General features: G+C 42.9%; 1 protein-coding gene across 4 annotated transcripts in view; it reads left to right on the top strand.

The window, feature by feature from the left end:
- DCDC2C (doublecortin domain containing 2C) overlaps window positions 1-22,171 on the top strand; it is a 145,265-nt gene that overhangs the window by 73,222 nt on the left and 49,872 nt on the right. For 2 of the 4 annotated variants that reach the window (XM_063594666.1, XM_055108298.2), the window contains exons 9-10: window positions 3,857-3,925; window positions 10,098-10,139. In XM_063594666.1, coding sequence (XP_063450736.1) covers window positions 3,857-3,925; window positions 10,098-10,139 — 111 coding nt within the window. Of the gene's footprint in view, window positions 1-3,856; window positions 3,926-10,097; window positions 10,140-10,806; window positions 11,074-13,340; window positions 13,729-22,171 lie in introns of those variants that run through there. The other 2 variants (XM_055108299.1, XM_055108300.1) reach the window with 2 other exon arrangements.

The following is a 22,171-nucleotide window of genomic DNA, read 5'->3' as shown; positions in this document are numbered from 1 at the left end:
AATTAGCTACTATATCTGTAAGGATGTTTTGGCTGTAAGGAACGGGAAACTTCAAGAGAAGTGGTTTAAACAATCAGGAACGTTTATCAGGCCACCTAACAGAAGGACTTGAGCCTTCCGTGTGGGAGAGGCTCTGGGGTTGGCCCCCTCGAGCCTCGGGGAGTGGCTGGGCACCCCATTCTTCCACTGCCTCCCTCCAAGCCTTCACCTTTGGCCTTGGGCTTGTCTCCTCATGATCTCAAGGTGGCAGTCTCTGCTGTGGCTGGCACACTGAGACATGGGATGCTGGGGAGAGTAGAGAGACTGCACCATTTAAACGGTGAGGAGAGGCTTTCCCAGGGACCCCTGTGAAAGCTGCCGCGTGTCTATGCCTCTCTTGTCCCTAGCCAGGGAGAGGCGATTGACCTCAGGTGGTTTAGCGGAATCAGCCTTTACTTCTCGTGTCTGGAAAGGGATTCAGGCTCCCCTGAAATGTATGAATAGTATTTGAAAAAAGTTTGAATTTTTGATTTTTTTTTTTTTTGAGATGGAGTTTTGCTCTTGTTGCCCAGGGTGGAGTACAGTGGCACAATCTTAGCTCACTGCAACCTCTGCCTCCCAGTTCAAGCGATTCTCCTGCCTCAGCCTCCCAAGTAGCTGGAATTACAGGCATGCACCACCATGCCTGACTAATTGTTTGTATTTAGTAGAGACGGTGTTTCACCATGTTAGTCAGGCTGGTTTTGAACTCTGGACCTCAGGTGATTCACCTGCCTCAGCCTCCCAAAGTGCTGGGATTACAGGCATGAGCCAGTGCGCCTGGCTGGATGTTTTTTTTTTTTTTTTTTTGGTGAGGAACAACGTAGGGAGTGGCTCTGAGCTAGGCAGCTGTGGCTGTGGGCTAGGCAGCTGTGGCTCTGAGCTAGGCAGCTGCGGCTGTGGGCTAGGCAGCTGTGGCTGTGAGCTAGGCAGCTGTGGCTCTGAGCTAGGCAGCTGTGGCTGTGGGCTAGGCAGCTGTGGCTGTGAGCTAGGCAGCTGTGGCTGTGGGCTAGGCAGCTGTCAGGGTACAGGATGTTTAATCTGTGCCATCTGCCCCTTCTTCATCATAGAAGGAGAGGTCCGTCCTCTCCTACCCATATATCCCCTCCTCCCAGATGCTGGATCCTCTCCCACTCAGAACCTCTCAGGACTGTGTGTCATCAACTGCTTAATAATTTTCTCTCTTTCCTTGGTGTCTTTAGCTTCTCCCATGCCCGAGTCCTTCTGGCTGGCATATGAGCACACTGAAATCACTGTTGTTATGTGTAAAAACAACTCTTTCTTGGTCTCAGTCCTCTTTGAGCGTGTCTGTCTCCCCTCATGTGTGGAGCTGGTCTGCAGGGAGTGGTGTCTCCTCACTTTCTCCATCTTCTCCCCTCTTCTTTATCTCTTCAGGCTTCTGCCCATAGTGGCAAAAAACAGCTCTTCCGCTCTGTGCCACCAAACCCAACACATTCCCCAGTTCTTGTCACACGGGACCTTCACCACCCATGGCGCTCCCGGCCACTCGCTTTTCCTTGCAATGCTCTCTTCCTTTGGCAAGAGAATCTCGTCAAACGAGACTCCTGACTTCCCTTTTGCCTCTGGCCGCTCGTTGTCCTTCTCTTAGGCTTCTGATCATCTCACTGGCCATCAGATGCTGGCGTTCAGCAAGGATGAGGGGTAGGGCATCTTCTCCTCTCACTCTGGATGTCCTCTGTGTGTGATATAAAATTCTGTATCACCCCAGTGTCAGTGTGTGTGTCCTCCAGGAACATATGCACATCTGCTGAATTAACACCTCCTGGAGGTGTTAATTCAGAGTCCTAAGACTCTGAAGCTCAGCAGAGTGAGAACGCAACTCGCGGTCTCCTTCCCCTGTCCTCAAACCTTCTTCTGTGCATGAATGACACCCAGATCCATTAAGACAAAAGAGAAACTGAAGAGGTATTCCTGAGAGTGACCTCTTCAACCCTTCTGTATCCAGATCATCTTGGACTCTGTAGTTTTACCTCCTAAATGTGTCTGGAATCTCTGCCCCCCTCTCTGCCTGTGTTACCATCTCTCTGGTCCCACTTAGCATCCTCTTTTGGTTAGATTGCTGCTGTCACTCCTGCTTTTCATGCACTAACCCCCAGCAACTCTGAAGCTCAGCGCTTCTTCCTGCAACAGGGCTGTGCACACGCTGCTCCATGCGCCAGGCCTGTTTTCCCATCTGTTTTTATGTATTAACATTGTTTCATCCTTCAGATTTTACATTAGTAATCAATTACCAGAGGATGTCTTTGTTGCTTTCCCATATATGTTAAATACTATTACATTCTCTTTCTGTTCCATGTACCTCTCCTTGTAGCACCTGTCACAGTTGTTTTGTTTGTGTGACTATTTAATTAATATCTGTCTTCCCTATAAGACTCTCGACTTCTTGATGGCCTTGTTTGTTTGTACTCACAATCACTTGTGTCTTCTGGCATTGTGGTATTCAGCATGGTGGGTGTCCTCTATATACTTGCTGAATAAATGAATGAATCAGTGATTGATATCACATCGACTATTCTTTAAAATAACATGTTTTTGATTGACATTATGTTGATTATTCTTTAAAACAATGTGTTTTTACAAAGCTTATTTTTTTACGTGGTTTGAGCACTCCCCATAGAGTTTTATTCATTGCGACTGCTTTTCTACATAAGCTATAGGAAGATAATGCTCATACAGCCTTGGTCTGAGTTTTCAGAAGGTCTGAGGTCTGGGATGATGGGGTCTGCCATACTGAAGACATACCTACACGTCTGCCTCGCCACGGAACACTGTTCTTGCACATTCAAGGTCAGCTGGCAGGAGCTGTTGGGTCTTTATGGCTCATTACTAATGGCAGTTCTTTTTCTCTGGTCACACAGTGAGAATTCACTTCTCTACCCACTGTGACTCAGGGTGGCCATGCCACCTGCCTTCCCTGATGACAGGTGAGTGGTTCCAGGAAGGTGCATGAAGAGCCAGTGTGTGATTTCCCACACCGCATCTTCTCTTCCTTTGCAGTCAGGAAACAGGAGGCGCCGGGGCCTCCATCAGTGGGTTACCTGAGTGGCTGTGTGGACGGGACACCCCCTGGCCAGCTGGACGCATGTGCAGCACCCACACTGCATCTTCTCTTCCTTTGCAGTCAGGAAACAGGAGGCGCCGGGGCCTCCATCAGTGGGTTTCCTGAGTGGCTGTGTGGACGGGACTCCTCCCGGCCAGCTGCCACGCATGTGCAGCACGCATACTTGGTTGGCTTGTTATTGCAGCCTCATCAGCCTGTCCTGACTGCTACAGAAATATAAAGGAAGTTGGTCCTGGAGAGTCTTTTCTTTGGTCACAGAACCACATGCTTCTCCCCAAGAGCAGGGAGAGGCTCCAGGACACAGATTAGGACAGATCCTTGTCTTCTGCCAGTGTGCCATGAAAACTAGGAAATAACCATGGAGAGTGAGAACCCACTGCTATGTGAGGAGTGAGGCCAGGCAGGCTGTGGAGGGCGTCTGCTGACCAGGGAGCAGAGGGCCCTGGGTGGGGTCCTCACGGTGTCCCAAGAATTACAAAAGCACCTGCTGACCAGAGGTCTCTGGAGCGCCCACGCCACTCCTTAGGAGAAAGAGGTTTCTCCAGCAATTTTACCAAGCAGGTTGACATTTTCTTGGTGGAGCCAAACACAAAAATGCAGAGTGGATGCCATTCTGTATCTGGAGAAACTGCAGTGACTTCCCCAGCTCTACCCATAGAAGTGGTCTAGAAGGTCGCACTATTTCACGTGCTCTCTGATTTTTTTAAAGGAGGTCCACATAAGTAGTTGATAAAATGCGGTGTATTTTCTCCCCAGAGACAAGCTGAGATAGTTAAAGAAGATGAAGAGATACATGAGAACACCCCTGATTTTGAGGGCAACAAGGTGAGTTCATTTTATTTTGTGTTTAATGGCTTGGATCTAAGGCACCTGACACTTTGAACGGAGCTCACGTTTGGTGGTGAAAGGATCTGAGATCACAAGTCGGTTCCAAAACACAAGCCAGCACGGAATCGGAAGCGAGTGCATTTCGCAGGCAGCCGTGGACACGATCGGGTTTCCTGTGCCAGTCAATTACATGAGTCATTTTAATCACATCTACACTCGTCCTAATTACTTTCTGCCCTACTTCCAGTCACAAACCTAAAAACTTTTCCCCCAGCAAGTTTCAAGATGTACTTTTAGCTGGGAACGTCCAGGGAGGTGAAGGAAGGCAGCAGGTGTGCAGGTGGCTGTGTGGAGTGGACACCTGGGGTGCTGACTGGCGTAGTTTGTGGTGTGGTGTCAGTAGCTGGTCCCGCCGGGGAGCACGAGGGTGAGGGCGCGTGGTGCCTGTGTGCAGATGGCAGTGGAAGCCAGCGCAGGACGCTTGGCAGTGTGGGTTCTTGCTCGGTCTTCTTCCTATCTGGATGTCCTGGAAACTTCCTCCATGCAGGGAGCGTGTGTCTGTGGTCCTCTATGAGATTATGCAACTTATCGTCCACATAAAATGTGTGTATCTGGAAAACAGAATTTACTTTAAATGTATCATTTTTAGCTAAGAAGTGGACTTTGATGACTTTGTTTTCAGAATTCTGTCTGTGGATCTTTATTTTTGTTTCAAGGTAGTCTCTTGTTTTTAAAAGTTTGGCGGCAGTCAGGAAGCTGTGTAAATTGATCATCACACAGGAGGCTGTGTAATGAGCTCCCGGATTCATTAAGTCTGGGAGTTGCAGTCTGATTTATCCTCCAGAGCTGTAAACAGGCGGGGACACTCGCAGCCTTGCCAGGAGTCACTTTTTTTGCTCTTAAACTTGCCCTGCAGCTTCCTGGCTGCCACCTTGAAGAAAGGGGAGGAGTGACCCCTAGGGAGCTTGTGCCAGGGTGCTGGAGCCACGCAGGTCACCCCCGGCGCTTGACACAACTTGGAACAGGTGTTTGTTGGAAGGGATATGGGTCCTCAGGAAGTTAGTTCAGGTTTTTTAGAAAACACCAAAGCAGCTTCTGATCTAAAACAGGCAGTCAAACAGAATACACTTGTAAAACAGCTCATTCTTCTTTATATTCCTGGATAATTGTGGAAAGGTATCCTGTCTTTATCTGGATGAGTAGGGAAGACTGTCAGACGAAGAGCAAAGACAGTTTTTTATTTCTTTGGCACCCTCCGTCGAGGGTAAGAGTGTGTTCTGAGAGCAGGAGTGAGAGTGCAGACATTTGTCTTAGAGCATTAGGCTAAGAGGGGCAAACAAGCCACTGGCTTACCTTGCTTACCCTCAAGGAGAGGGTGCTATTATGTGAATGGCATATTTCAATAGCGATATAATCCAGGCCTTCTGACTGCAGTGAGTTTGTGCTGTCTCCTGAATCCCTTGTGCACACTGGTAGTTGAATTTGTCATCTGTGCTTAACTGATTTGTTACGGAAATCTACTCAGGCTGCTGGGGGGATCCATGCGTATTAGTGACTTGATAACAGCCAGTAGCAGATTTAATTTCTTAGAGTGAATCAAAATGTCTTTCTTAATGTAAGCACTATCACTGGAATTCAATGGCAAACCCAAGCACCTAGTCCTCAGGTATCCGGGCCAAGGATCTAAAAGGTGATAGGGACAGCCATACCTTGGTTCTCTTGCCTGAACATTAATGACGGGAGACAGGACAGGGAGGGCTGGGGAGCAAACGAAGGCATCCCGAGCTTCACCGTGCACCAGGCACTGCGCAGCCATTCCCACATACCCAGCCCTGTCTCCACTGCACAGTCGATCTTTAAGGAAGGCAGAATAAACAAGATTAAAAACAATGAGATGGGGAGTTTAGGTAGCTTGTCGGCGTCACGCAGGAGGTGATGGGGCTTGGATTTGAAGCTCGTTTTGAGCGATTCCAAAGGCTGTGTTTTCTTCTTCCAGTGAACCATGCTGGTTATTTATATATAACTTCCCGGAAGAGGTATTTCCTGTATCAGCCTTCACACTGTGTCCCTCGTAGATACCGTTGCTTCACTGGCGTCACCTACTGCTTCAGGGGGTGCAGGGTGGCTCAAGTGTTTCAGTTCTAACAGCTCAGTCTTTGCTTCTAACATGACTGAAACAAAACTTTGTTGATGTGAAGCAACCCATGGGGTTGAAGGTAATTGGCCCTAAAATTTGGCCCACGTTTTTGAGGGCTCAAAAAGAGCAAGTGTTTTATATGCATTATACTAGCTGTAATAACAATTAAAAAGAAGCAGGACTCAATTAGCCCTTCCTGGCCAATAGGCCACGGTGAGCTAACCCTGCTCTCAATGAACTGTAGTTCACTTGGCATTTCATTTATACATTCATTTGACAAATTAATCATATGACATTTATTTGATATTGATGATATTAAAAATTTTAGGCATATGATTGCCGGCTTGACCTCCTCAAAGACCGGGATTGTGTCCTGTCAACTTATGTATCATTCAGTGTCTTATATACAGTAGGTGTTTAATAAATATCTGCAGATTTGCTTTCAGTTGCCTATGATGAAGTTACTTAAATATGTAATCCTGGAGTAAAATGCTAATTACCTTGCAAAGTTGTAAGAAGACATATTATAAACTTTATTTATAAATATGTATTGTTCAGGCACAGTGGCTCATGCCTGTAATCCTGGCAATTTGGGCAGCTAATGCAGGAGGATTGCTTGAAGCCAGGAGTTTGAGAACAGCCTGAGAAACATAGTGAGACCCTGTTTCTACAAAAAATTAGTGAAATAAAAAAAGGTAGCCAGGTGCAGTGGTGTGCACCTGTAGTCCCAGCTCCCTGGGAGGCTGAGGTGAGAGGATTGCTTGGGCCCAGGAGGTTGAGGCTGCAGTGAGTTACAATTGTGCCACTCCAGCCTGGGTGACAGAGAGAGACTCTGTCTGGAAAGAAAAACAACAACAATTACTACTATATATAGAAAAGATTTCTGATGCTTGATCACAAACGTTATTTTTGTGGTAGAATACAAATGATTTTTGTGGTAACATGTAAATACAATTTGCCATTTAACCATTTTCAACGTGCAGTTCAGCAGCATTAATCACGTTCTCCGTGTTGCACAGTCACGGCCACGGTCTGGTTCCAACACCTTTTCATCCCCTCACACCGAAACTCTGTGCCAGCTCCCTGTCCTGCGCTAACTCCCCGTTCCTTGCTTTGCCTAGCCCCAACTGTGTTGTCATTTGAAGCACTTAAAACAATCCCGGCCTGAAGGAGCTGTTCAGATGCAAGTATTATGATGGGATCCTCCTCACGCCACAGTTTAGGGTGCATTCATTTTATAATTATGTATGTCAATAGCATAGAAGTGGGAGCAATCAAAATCAAAAGCAAAAATAGAACTGTGTTTTTGGATGACACTTCCTCATCCTCAGAATATTTTAAACATGTTAATTATACAATCACTACAATTCTGACAATATTGGGCACTGTAATAACATTTTTCATCCTTAAAGATGGAATGTTATTAACATTGGAACACTGGAATTTTCTTCAGTTCTTTTTTTTTTTTCCGAGACGGAGTCTTGCTCTGTCGCCCAGGCTGGAGTGCAGTGGTGCTATCTCGGCTCACTGCAAGCTCCGCCTCCTGGGTTCACGCCATTCTCCTGCCTCAGCCTCCCGAGTAGCTGGGATTACAGGCACCTGCCACCACACCTGGCCAATTTTTTGTGTTTTTAGTAGAGACAGGGTTTCACCGTGATAGCCAGGTTGGTCTCAATCTCCTGACCTCATGATCCACCCACCTTGGCCTCCCAAAGTGCTGGGATTACAGGCGTGAGCCACCGCACCTGGCCTTCTCCAGTTCTTAGTGCTTGATTTGTTTGGACTCATTGGTTTTAAAACATCTTATGTGCAAGCAGCACTTTTTAATTTACGCTACCTGCAAAGTTTGTAAAGCAATGCGTAATGGTTTTGAAAAGGTTCAATCCCTTTCCAAAGCAAGATGGAAAGTATGAATGGCAATGCCAAAAAATGTATCCACAGGCCACGTGCTCAGGGCTCTCTCCAAGGATGACACGAGCTTCCTATCCTTGGAAGTATCTCCGTGCGGTCTGTAGCCAGCTCTGGAGGGATGCTTTAGAGAAGGGTTATGCATAGGAGTGGTCGGGTATTGTGTGACTCAGGTTTTTCTCTGATTCTCAATTATCGACCTTTCAAATAGTATTTAGGTGTTTCATACTTTTGAAAAAGCTGTAAAAAAATTTCATGGGTAATTTTGTGTATTCAATAAAGAGAGAGAGGGACAGGAAGAGGGAGTGGGAGATGGACTCTGATTTGGGGTTATGATTTTCTCTTCCTCCAAGAGCATCCTGTGCATGTTCTGGCCTCTCCGGAGCTGTGCCTGATGCCTGCTGCACCTCTGCCTTTCCAGCTCTCACCCACTTCCAGGGCTCACTGCAGAGCCAGCCTCGTCCTTATGGCTCTCTGGATCCTTCTTCCCCAGGGAGCATCTCTTCCTCCACTAACCTCCACTAGTATTTTGTTTGTCCTTCCTACGCCGTCCAAAGCACAGTTTGGCTTTAATTAGAGCTGTTTGTGTACGTCTACTGTCTCTTCTGAGTGACTTACATTTCCTGAAGGAAGAGTCTCAACTTAATTCATTTTGGTGTCATTGTTAGTGCCTTTCATATCACCTTGCACACAGGAGTAACTGATCTTGAGCTTGATAGAGACTCTGGAAGATATTAGGTGACCAGTGTGTGGCAGTGGAGGTAGCGTGGGGCATCGCAAGGCCTCTGGCCTGAGGCCAGAGTGTGGCCAAGCAGGAGCTGAGCGTGGCCCCAGTAGAGGGGACTAAAGATGAAGGTGGATATTCAGTGAGTCTCAAAAGGCTATATCAGAAGAAGTAATTATCTCCAAAGCCTTAGTGTTTATCTACATGAAAATCAAACTTTTCTCTTTGGAAAATTTCATAAAGTTAAAAGCTAAACAAAATAAGGAAGAAAATATTTGCAATACAAATCAAATTTTCTTGATTTACACAAGTCTCATAAATCATTAACACAAAGCCCAATAAAAAGAAAGGCAAATAAGACAAACAGGAAATTCACAAAGAAGAATACAAATTTCCAAAAGACATAAGGAAATATGTCCATATCATTCCTAATTAAAGAAATGCAAATAATAAAAATGAGGTTTTTTTGTTGTTAAATCAGATTGACAATGTCCAGTGCTTAATAAATCCAGATTAGGGATTTGTTTTACAACATTCCTCTTGCAGATAATTGAATGCTATATTTTTATGTTAATATGGATGCAGAAAAGTAGCAATACTTCTTATTAGGGTCATGTATAAATCAATGCAGCCCTTTGGAAAAGAGTTTTTGCTCTTTCTATTAAAATTAAATCTGCACTTTTTTAAAACCATTATCATAGCTAGGAATATCTTCTGCACCTTTTTAAACCATTATTATGATAGCCAGGAATATTTTACAAATATATTAATTAACAACTATTAATATTTGTTATATTAAGATTCAATAAAGAGAGAGAGGGACAGGAAGAGAGAGAGGGAGATTGACTCTGATTTTGGGGTGATGATTTTCTCTTCCTCCAAGAGCATCCTATGCATGTTATATTAATATAACAAATATTAATATATTACAATATATTAATGACTATTAATAGAAACAAATGCAATGTTCATCCACAGGGTTGGTTGATTAACTTATGTTTTACCAATAGAATGGAATACAATACAGCTGTGAAAATAATTAGATAGACTCATATAACAGAAGGATGGGAGCTCCAAGATGTTATATTAAGTGAAAAAAAATCAAAGTGCAACAGAGAATACAGGTATGACATGCGCCTTTTGCATAAGAATGATCAAAAAGATGTACATAAAAACAAAGAATTTAGAATGGGAAACTAAATGGAAGGAAGTAGGAGGAACAGAGCAGTGAGTCGGTAGTGAGGATGAGGCTTGAGGCTTTACACCAAGCTCCTGAATGATGTTTATGAGAAAGAATTTGACCTCCCTGAGAAGCTGAGTAGAGGTGGGGGAGATTAAGGATTTATTTTACAACATCCTTCTTGCGATAGTTGATTCCTATATTTATTTTTTCATACTAGGATAAAGAAGATGCAAGGCTTTGTGAAGACGTTGAAAGAAAGGTTTGTATCAACAACAAATGCTGTAGTTTTGCGTTTTCTATTCTGAAGACAGACCTAACAAGAGAATCCACGGATCCCCAAATCTTCTCAGGTGCTTTTTAGGAATGTAACTTTTATGCCTCTGTCATACACCGTAGCTCTGTTTTCCAGAGTTAGAAAACAAACCTGGAGGAAAAGAAGCATAATCACGGCCTTTCACATGGGTGGATGGATCCTCAGGAAAGGCAAATAAGAACCAGGAGTAAAAAGCTCCCTAGGGCAGCGTGTGGCTGGCGTCTGAAGGTGCAGCTTTTATGATTGCCTGGAAAACCTGGAAAACACGTTTGAATTATCTGGCAGCTACACCTGTAGTCACTCACTTAGGTTTTCCAGGCAGTCATAAAAGCTGCACCTTCAGACGCCAGCCATGAAGCTAAGGATGGATGTGCTTGCCTGGCGAGAGCAAGGGAGTGGGGGGCTCACAGCCCTTGGGAAAGCGGATGTGTAGCTGGGCCGGGAACCCCACCTGGCAGCGGAAGGTGCTTCCCCCTAGAAGCGCTGCTCTCCCTGCCGTCAGCAATAGCTCTGTCCTCAGCAGGACTGAGTTCTCATCCTGAGTTGGTAGATGACTAAGTGATGACAGTGATTTTTGTCTGAATGTGTCAAGTTTCATTTATTTAGTCTTTAGTTTTCCTAGACACCTCAGCACTCCGCAAAGGACGTGAGCCCTGAGTGATGACACTTGGGGAGGTTAACCTAACTGAAGCCAGTGTCTGCACACCTTGAGGACTTGAATCAGCTCTGCCTGGCCTTGGCTGCTCCAGTACCTGCCGGATGTGTGGCTTCGGGAACACTCCTTAAAACCTGATTGCCTCAGTTTCCTCCTCTATTCAAAGTTTGTCTGTCCAATTGTTTATAACAAAATCAACCTCCAGGAGAGAATATGTGTAAAGTCTGCTTAGCGTTACTACTTTTATTCTTATTGTTAAAAATAGCTGACTTGCACAAATATTCCTGACCATATTATGGGGGAGGGGAACACGTGTGAGCTGCGTCTTGCGTATGCACAGAGCCTCTGGTGTGGATGTGTCCCACCGAGCACTGAGCCTCCCATGCAGATGTGTCCCGCCTGTGCACAGGGCCTCTCGTGTGGGTGTGTCCCGCCTGTGCACGGAGCCTCTCGTGTGGGTGTGTCCCGCCTGTGCACGGAGCCTCTCGTGTGGGTGTGTCCCGCCTGTGCATGGAGCCTCTGGTGTGGGTGTCCCGCCTGTGCATGGAGCCTCTCGTGTGGGTGTGTCCCGCCTGTGCAGGGAACCTCTTATGTGGATGTTTCCCACCCCCGCCCTCCACGTGCAGTGAACCTCTCGTGCAGATGTGTCCTGCCTGTGCACGGAGCCTCTGGTGTGCGTGTGTCCCGCCTGTGCACGGAGCCTCTGGTGCGGGTGTGTCCCGCCTGTGCACAGGGCCTCTCGTGTGGGTGTGTCCTGCCCTTGCACTGAGCCTCTGGTGTGGGTGTGTCCCGCCTGTGCACGGAGCCTCTCGTGTGGATGTGCAGGCAGCCTTGTGGCTGGAGGAGCGCTAAATTCCTGTTTTAGCTTTTCCACTAACTTGCTAGGTGTCCTTTGTTAAGTAACTCGATTGAATCAATCAACAAGCATTTTACATGTTTATAGGTTTACTTACTTTTCAAGAATCAATGAGGCAATGGATTGGAAAGTTCCTGAAAAGTATAACATATCTATGTTTAAAATGGTGTTTATATTATTTGTTCTTGAGTTAGATAATGAAAGTTTTTGTTCCTCAGCTTGAAATTAGACACTTGGTTTTCCCCACTCTTAACTCCCTTGTTGAAATCAGTGTAATCCATTTGTTATGTGGCATTCCATCCTCTGGAACTCTCTGCAGCCAACCTAAGTGCACGTGACTGGGAAAACTAATGTGTATTCATAGTGATGTCCCTGAAGGAAAATAATATCTGGTTTGAATGTCAAGTAATTCTTTGGAGCATTTATCACTTGTTTGGCACACAGGTTACTCTTTTAAAGGGAATATTTTACCAAACATAATGGAATGAAAAGAATGCAAATTGGGCCGCATGCAAACTGTGCGCAAATAGTTTCATTTCTCTGACCCTCGGTTTCCTTATCTGTGAAAATGAGATAATTTCCAACTTGTGAAATGAGTGTAAAGATTAGAAGTATTTAAAAGTGCCTTTTCCTTACTCAGTGGTCGGGGATAAATGCTGTCTACTGTTGTTACTGTTATTCTCTAATATAATCATGACTCCAATGGAGGTCTAAAGTCTTTGAAAGAAGGAATGAGATTTTACTCACATTTGCCCTTTTCTCAGCATCGGGCATGCACAATGCCTTACTTACAGTCAACATTAACTGTATTTTTAAATGAAATTTTCTCCTTTGATACCTCACACTAGTTTTAAAATTAAGAATACTTTGTTAAACTATAAACAATTTATGTTGGTTGTAGACTTATTAGAAAATGCAGATAAGAAAAAAATGAGAAAGTGAAAACCCTGAATTCCTCTGCTCAGAGTCTGTTCTCACTTTTGTGCATGTTCTTCAGGACTGTTTTCCATTTTAAATTTACTTTTTGTGTAGAGTATTAAGAAGGTTGAAACTTGTCAAATAATAGAAAATTCTATCTTAAGAAATACTATGAATCAGTATTGAGGATATTTTCAACATTTTAGGTTTTTTTCTCAGTATACTTCAGAATATTGGTTTTATTTATTTGAAATAGATTTAAACGTTTTTGAGCAGAGCTGCCATTCACTTTAAAAACAGCAACAACAAAACAACAGGCATCATGTACTTACAAGGAATTTTTCCAGATCTATGTTGCAAGTGTTGCTTCCTGGATGTCATCTGCTCTGAATATTTGATCTCAAATCAGAATTTAAAAAGCAAGTTTTATTTTTTTCTTCTGAACAAATATTCAATTTGATTTCTCACTGGCTATTTTTTTTAACGATAGTGACAAATAGATTTAAGAGAAGAAAAGTAAACAGATTGAATAATTATCCACTAACAGATTTTAAAACGTAAACTACAATCTTAAATCATGAATCTAAATGTTGAACTATCCTACTTCCATCCTGTATTGGACAGATAGTAACTTTCTGAAATATAACACCCACAAAGAGCATTCAGAATACACCGGGTGTGTAGTTTGCTGTTTTCATTTTGTGTTTTTGCACCATAGATTATAATATGAACATATCGGTCACTTCCGACGGCCAAGCAGCACGGCAGGATGCCATAGTGACAAGTTCCAGGTGCAACGTGTATAAGAAGATAATTGTGACATTTTTTCCCCCAAAGGCTTCAGAAATCAAGTATAATTTTGATCAACAATAAATGTGCTATTAGTTAAAAAAAAAAGTACCTAACATAAGATTTTTAGTATTTGTAGTCATCGATTTGTGACATGGTCTATCTGGGTGCACTTTGTAAGTTTCAGGACAATGCTATGCATGATTGTATCAAAGCAAAGTCCTTTTAAATGCATGTTGGAGGCAACATTCACAGCCTGTTAACATCCTTTGTTAAACGTTTTTCTTCCTTTCTTCCGTTTCCCTTTCTTCCTTCCTTCCCTCCCTTCCTTCCCTCCCTTCCTCCCTTCCTCCCTTCCTCCCTTCCTGCCTTCCCTCCCTCCCCCAACCCTCCCTCTCTCCCCCCAACACTCCCTCTCTCTCTCTCTCTTTTTCTGAGACAGGGTCTCCCTCTGTCACCTGCAAGCTCCGCCTCCCACGTTCAAAAGATCTCATGCTTCAGCTAACTGAGTAGCTGGGATTACAGGCATGGCACGCGTGCCACCATACCCAGCTAATTTTTTTTTTTTTTTTTGTATTTTTAGTAGAGAAGGGTTTCACCATGTTGTCCAGGCTGATCTTGAACTCCTGACCTCAAGTGATCCACCCACCTCAGCCTCCCAAAGTGCTGGGATTACAGACGTGAGCCACTCTGCCTGGCCAAATGTTTTCAATGTGATAGAAAAATAGTGGGTTTTGTCTGCCTTTGAAACATTTATATTTTAGCCCATTGGAGAAACAAGAGTGAAAAACTGCCAAGCACCACACAAAACTCCACGTGGAATCCAGAGGCCTTTTTCCTGCCCTATTTCCAGACTTCCTTTGAACTGAGGACTGGCTCCTGTGCTTCTCTTGAAGAAATGCCTTACAGTAAATAGTACCAATTCTCATCATTGCTCAACTTTATACTGTATTTATTTATATTTATGACTTGATCTTTCACTCTTTTTCTAATGCCATGCCTCTAATTGTTCTGTGAGTCACCTGTCTCAAGAAACAATTACTCATTCTGGTCATCTGTTAATGCTCTCATCCTTCAGGAAGCATGCTATTATAATCATGTCATTTTCAAATACTTTGCCTTTTTCCAATTATCCCCCAAGTTATTTTGTGTTTGCATTCAACTTTTCAACAACTCTCCATTGGATGGTTAATTTTTTCCTACTAAATGCTCCCTTTATGTGTGGAGCACATCTGCTTATATGTCTCCTTCTTTCCTGTCCGGGGGTACTGATTGCTCAGAATTTCTTAACTAACTAAGCCTGGGCATTCTAGGGTTAAAGAAAGAGAGATTTGATCCTCTTGTGGCTTTTAGGCTTTGGTGTTTCATGTTTTTGAAAACTAGGAAATTTTTGACTTTGGGTGGAATCATAATGACAAGAACATAAGAAAATAGAACATAGTGGGTAACTTCATAACAGTGGTTATAGAACAGGAATTATCTATGATTGATTAACGTTGTGTGCTGTTGCATGCTTATTTTCTTACAACAAAAAAAGAGTCATGTCTATTTTGCTTTTTAGTCTTCTTGTCTTTATGACTGTACCTCAAATCATAGTGTGCTTACAAATTCATTGAGGATTGAAATCCACCAGACTGACGAAGGGTCTTGAAGGAGATAGGTCTTCCCAAGGAGGCTCTCGTGCTTCAGGTGCTCTACAGAAGCTGAGAAACTGTGCGCCTTCTGCCAGTGTTTACCCAGAATGCCCCAGATGAGAGCAGGTGAAAAAAGTGAGTAGTTGATGTGCTACTAGCTATTAGACAAGTGATAAAACAGTGCAGCCTCTTTAAATGATCAAAGTGGTGGTTTATATCAATTGACATAAATAATATTTAAGTGATTTGACATGCTTAAGACATGCTAAGCTCAGAACGTCAGCCATTTTCCATCGCCTGCAGCTACTGATGAAAACACCATTTCAGCATCTTACTGAAGTGAAATGCATCCACAGATCCATAACAATCATTTCCTCTCCTTGTGTGCTTTCTCAGTCAATCAGTGGAGGGTTTTCATTTAATTAACATTGCCAGAAATGCCAATAAAACCAGGATCCAGCATTATCTCTGACTCAGGATTTTTGCATCAAAATGACAATGGCATTGATTCATTAATTGATTTTTAAAATTAATCGCCTGCCCAGTATCTTTACTGTTTTTTCTCTTTATTATGTTGATACTACTCCATCACCACAGCTAAGTCTTTTATTGCTTCTCTAAGAGACAAGGTCAATAGCGATCAACATTGGAGTCTCAAAAGTGAAGTGTAAGGTCATTAGTAATGCTAAGTGGTGTCGTGGTGAAATATTAAGCAATGAAACTTTTAGAAAATTATGTGGTTCTAGGCCGGGCGCGGTGGCTCATGCCTGTAATCCTAGCACTTTGGGAGGCCAAGGAGGACAGATCACGAGGTCAGGAGATCGAGACCATCCTGGCTAACACGGCGAAACCCCGTCTCTACTAAAAATATAAAAAAATGAGCCAGGTGTGGTGGTGGGCACCTGTAGTCCCAGCTACTCGGGAGGCTGAGGCAGGAGAATGGCGTGAACCCGTGGGGCAGAGCTTGCAGGAGCCGAGATCGCACCACTGCACTCCAGCCTGGGCCACAGAGTGAGACTCTGTCTCAAAAAAAAAGAAAATTTTGTGGTTCTAGAAGTAGAAAGCTTGTATCCCTCTATACATAGGAGATTCATCTGGACTCAAATAATAGGAGAAAGATTTTCACTTAAAAACAGAAAAGATTCTCTGGGCAGTGCTCTTCATGAATAAAACACAGGGTATTGCATTGGCATTTTATAAGAGGCAGTCACGGATGAACCAATCGCCTTTTCGTGTGGTGGGCTCCACTCTTCATTAATCAAACACAAGGTATTGCATTGGCGTTTTATAAGAGACAGTCACGGATGGACCAATCGCCTTTTCGTGTGGTGGGCTCCATGGAAGCAGTTTTGTTGTATTCACGACAATTTTAGAAATCACAACTAGCGTCCTGAAGAAGGAAATGAAATGGTTCCAGTCTAGCCTGGAGAAGTAGCAAGTGAACAAAGATCAGCGGATGCAGGTCAGTTTTCACCGCCTTGCCTTCCATCTTGGAAGCTTCCCTACTTTCCTCCTGGTTGCTAGGCTGAGGACTCAAATTCTCATCCTCTTTCCCTCTCCCCAGTGGACTCGGATTTGCTTCCCAGCTCCCCCGGGGGCCTGATGACCCTCACACCTCTCCAGCACTGTGTTGTTTGCAGTGGCCTGGGTGCCATGCCAAGGCTGGGCCAGCACTCTTCCTCCCCTCCCGCTGGCAGAATGTCTTCTCCTCTAAGCCACCCTGTGGGCAGAGTGCAGGATCCAGGCAGTACTCTCATGACACACCGCCACAGGGCATTCTGTGTCCCTCTGGTATATTCAAACTTATTTTTGACCTTGACAGTGAAAAGGAAAGGAGATGAGATGAAGCTGGGTGTTCAGGGAGCGCCCAATTCCTCAGTAGCCTTTGGCCATTCATTTATTAGTTCATTTTTTTTAATTCACCAGTTATCCACAATATTATCTGTTACAGAAAATTGGTTTTAAGCAGATAGACAAAATTCTTACTTTGGGACATCTGCTATGACATAGACAAAGAACAGTGATGGGATTTTGCTGTGAGCAAACTCTTAATTAAAAGAGTCAGTGTAGGTATCTCCCGTGGGGTTAGAGGACATTAAAGTAGTTCATAGAACTTGATGCCTGCCTTGTAATGCCTAAGCAGCAGGAATGGGCCCTGGAGAAAACAGAAACAGTCCCTGCTAGTTCAGCCGGATGGTCTTCTCTGAGCTGTGCATCCAGCCCCTGGTGTCTGGGGCTTCAGATTCCATTTCTGTTCTCCACGAGTGGCCCCTTGTCCTACTTCTGTTGGCCTCAGGTTGGCAGGTGTTTATTAAAATATGACCACATAATGCACAAGCCATTGTAGTCACAAAAGGAAAGTATTTTATTTGTATTTACTTGGTTTTCCCCATGAGTTACAGAGATGCTCTCTGTAACTTTTAAAATATATGAATTATTTCAAATTATAATTATATATATAGTCAATTTACGATGTTTCTGCAAGGTACCAAACAAGCTGGAGTTTAGGTTGTGGTAACATAGACCTGGTTGTAAATATAAATTTTGGACACAAAAAGTAACATTTCAAATTTTCATTTCTGGGAAGGCTTAATGAGAAATCCTTATTGGCTGCCTACACCACACTCTGTGAGGGTACTTTTAGGGGAATTTATTACTTGGTTACCCTAAATTGACAGCCATATTTTGGAGAAAAATGTGTCTTCTCCGATGAGTAATTTAAGGAAAGAAAATCAAACGTGAAGAGGAAAGGGACTTGAAAGTCCACAGGCACTTTGAATTGACAAATGAGATTGTTCAGGGGCCTTTTTTCTTCATATCTTCAGGGAACCTGGCAGCTTTTCCCCAAGACAAAGCCAATGTGAGAAGCAGCTGGGAGTTTTAACTCAGAACTGAGATTCGCCGTTCAGAGTACATGGAGATTCCATCCATAAGGTCGTATAATTTCCGTTCAAGGCAAGGCATTTGTTTCTCGTTTGTTCATCTTCAGGATTTGTCTTTATTGATCTTTGAAGGAGGGGTATCCACGGCGTTGCAAAAAAGAGGTCCATAAATACAAACTCGCATTTGCTGTTTGTAAATAGAATGAAAAGAAAAAGACAGGCCTTAAAAAAAGTTGTAGTATACCCAAACGCAAATTTACACCTTGATTTACACTTAAGAATACATTTCACAAATTGGTAAATATTGTAGGCACAGATTGCATATGAACTTGACAAGCCGTCTGTATACTTGGGATGGACGAAAATGCTCCTAAACATCCTTCAGTGCCGCCTTCTGCATCTGAAGCCTGTGCAGCATTCTTGCCACATGACTTTGTCACTGCTGTCCAAATGTGTGTCACATACTCTGTGCACCTGCAGCTGACAAATGCGCCTGTGCCAGATGGCCTGGCTCCCTGTCCTGCCGTCCATCAGCAGAATGGACTGAGTCTGTGGGATCTTATAATTCTGAGCCAGAAACACCACTGGAAATTATTCCTCTCCAGTGCTTTTGTATGAATGGAGGGGAAATGGAAGTGTCTCTTTGCTAATATCAATACTGTAATTTAAAAATGTTCAGTCATTTCTCTGTTACAATAGAAATGTTTTAAATGAATTCCAAATAGCAGGCATCCAGTGTCTATCAGGCACGCCACACTCTATGCCAGGTTCAGACACAGATGCAGCAAAGTGTAGACCAGGTCACTGCGTCTAGGCTGCTGTGCTCCTCAGAGACAAGAGGCCGTGCAGAAAGGTGGTGGGTGTGGGGGCAGAGGCCAGGTCATGGGCAAGGGGGCTTGAAGCATGTTTTTAATGCAGTCTTTCTATTTTTGCTTGTGATGTATAAAAATCTCACATAAATATGTACTTGAAAAAGAGAGGAATATTTGAATAGACTTTGTTGATAATTGTGGATATTCTTTGGTACTACACCAAAACTTGACAAGTGATAGTTTCTTAAAGGTTAGTTACAATGTGGAATCAGAACCCATATCAATGAACTTTTTATTCCCTGCTACATTAAAATCTATTGTTATATTCTGCACTTTGAATGCATTTTTACCCATGCAGCATTTTACAACATGATGCATTGGTCATTTGGAAAATATTGGTTCATTGAGTTATGCAAATGTTCAATGAGTTATGCAAATGTATGACACATTTAATTATACAATACTTAAAAAATCACATGCATTAATATTTTCATCAACATCTTTAGAAAAGACTTTTAGTATTGTGACACTGTCAAACACATGTGCATGTTTTGCAAATTTGAAGTTTTTTATTATTATTATTTTTAAATTTATTTATTATTATTATACTTTAAGTTTTAGGGTACATGTGCACAATGTGCAGGTTACTTACATATGTATACATGTGCCATGCTGGTGCGCTGCACCCATTAACTCGTCATCTAGCATTAGGTATATCTCCCAATGCTATCCCTCCCTGCTCCCCCCACCCCACAACAGTCCCCAGAGTATGATGTTCCCCTTCCTGTGTCCATGTGTTCTCATTGCTCAATTCCCACCTATGAGTGAGAATATGCGGTGTTTGGTTTTTTGTTCTTGCGATAGTTTACTGAGAATGATGATTTCCAATTTCATCCATGTCCCTACAAATGACATGAACTCATCCTTTTTTATGGCTGCATAGTATTGCATGGTGTATATGTGCCACACTTTCTTAATCCAGTCTGTCACTTTGGACATTTGGGTTGGTTCCAAGTCTTTGCTATTGTGAATAATGCCGCAATAAACATACGTGTGCATGTGTCTTTATAGCAGCATGATTTATAGTCCTTTGGGTATATACCCAGTAATGGGATGGCTGGGTCAAATGGTATTTCTAGTTCTAGATCCCTGAGGAATTGCCACACTGACTTCCACAATGGTTGAACTAGTTTACAGTCCCACCAACAGTGTAAAAGTGTTCCTATTTCTCCACATCCTGTCCAGCACCTGTTGTTTCCTGACTTTTTAATGATTGCCATTCTAACTGGTGTGAGATGGTATCTCATTATGGTTTTGATTTGCATTTCTCTGATGGCCAGTGATGGTGAGCATTTTTTCATGTGTTTTTTGGCTGCATAAATGTCTTCTTTTGAGAAGTGTCTGTTCATGTCCTTCGCCCACTTTTTGATGGGGTTGTTTGTTTTTTTCTTGTAAATTTGTTTTGAGTTCATTGTAGATTCTGGATATTAGCCCTTTGTCAGATGAGGAGGTTGCGAAAATTTTCTCCCATTTTCTAGGTTGCCTGTTCACTCTGATGATAGTTTCTTTTGCTGTGCAGAAGCTCTTTAGTTTAATTAGATCCCATTTGTCAATTTTGTCTTTTGTTGCCATTGCTTTTGGTGTTTTAGACATGAAGTCCTTGCCCATGCCTATGTCCTGAATGGTAATGCCTAGGTTTTCTTCTAGGGTTTTTATGGTTTTAGGTCTAACGTTTAAGTCTTTAATCCATCTTGAATTGATTTTCGTATAAGGTGTAAGGAAGGGATCCAGTTTCAGCTTTCTACATATGGCTAGCCAGTTTTCCCAGCACCATTTATTAAATAGGGAATCCTTTCCCCATTGCTTGTTTTTCTCAGGTTTGTCAAAGATCAGATAGTTGTAGATATGCGGCGTTATTTCTGAGGGCTCTATACTGTTCCATTGATCTATATCTCTGTTTTGGTACCAGTACCATGCTGTTTTGGTTACCGTAGCCTTGTAGTATAGTTTGAAGTCAGGTAGTGTGATGCCTCCAGCTTTGTTCTTTTGGCTTAGGATTGACTTGGCGATGTGGGCTCTTTTTTGGTTCCATATGAACTTTAAAGTAGTTTTTTCCAATTCTGTGAAGAAAGTCATTGGTAGCTTGATGGGGATGGCATTGAATCTGTAAATTACCTTGGGCAGTATGGCCATTTTCACGGTATTGATTCTTCCTACCCATGAGCATGGAATGTTCTTCCATTTGTTTGTATCCTCTTTTATTTCTTTGAGCAGTGGTTTATAGTTCTCCTTGAAGAGGTCCTTCACATCCCTTGTAAGTTGGATTCCTAGGTGTTTTATTCTCTTTGAAGCAATTGTGAATGGGAGTTCACTCATGATTTGGCTCTCTGTCTGTTGTTGGTGTATAAGAGTGCTTGTGATTTTTGTACATTGATTTTGTATCCTGAGACTTTGCTGAAGTTGCTTATCAGCTTAAGGAGATTTTGGGCTGAGACAATGGGGTTTTCTAGATATAAAATCATGTCGTCTGCAAACAGGGACAATTTGACTTCCTCTTTTCCTAATTGAATACCCTTTATTTCCTTCTTCTGCCTAATTGCCCTGGCCAGAACTTCCAACACTATGTTGAATAGGAGTGGTGAGAGAGGGCATCCCTGTCTTGTGCCAGTTTTCAAAGGGAATGCTCCCAGTTTTTGCCCATTCAGTATGATATTGGCTGTGGGTTTCTCATAGATAGCTCTTATTATTTTGAAATATGTCCCATCAATACCTTATTGAGAGTTTTTAGCATGAAGGGTTGTTGAATTTTGTCAAAGGCCTTTTCTGCATCTATTGAGATAATCATGTGGTTTTTGTCTTTGGTTCTGTTTATATGCTGGATTACATTTATTGATTTGCATATATTGAACCAGCCTTGCATCCCAGGGATGAAGCCCACTTGATCATGGTGGATAAGCTTTTTGATGTGCTGCTGGATTCGTTTTGCCAGTACTTTATTGAGGATTTTTGCATCAATGTTCATCAAGGATATTGGTCTAAAATTCTCTTTTTTGGTTGTGTCTCTGCCCGGCTTTGGTATCAGGATGATGCTGGCTTCATAAAATGAGTTACGGAGGATTCCCTCTTTTTCTATTGATTGAAATAGTTTCAGAAGGAATGGTACCAGTTCCTCCTTGTACCTCTGGTAGAATTCGGCTGTGAATCCGTCTGGTCCTGGACTCTTTTTGGTTGGTAAGCTATTGATTATTGCCACAATTTCAGCTTCTGTTATTGGTCTATTCAGAGATTCAACTTCTTCCTGGTTTAGTCTTGGGAGAGTGTATGTGTCGAGGAATTTATCCATTTCTTCTAGATTTTCTAGTTTATTTGAGTAGAGTTGTTTGTAGTATTCTCTGATGGTAGTTTGTATTTCTGTAGGATTGGTGGTGATAT

Source organism: Pan paniscus, chromosome 12 (genome assembly GCF_029289425.2).
Source record: "Pan paniscus chromosome 12, NHGRI_mPanPan1-v2.0_pri, whole genome shotgun sequence".
Classification (NCBI taxonomy): Eukaryota; Metazoa; Chordata; class Mammalia; order Primates; family Hominidae; genus Pan; species Pan paniscus.
Note: the sequence above shows the minus strand (reverse complement) of the source record. Positions and strands in the feature narration are given on the sequence as shown.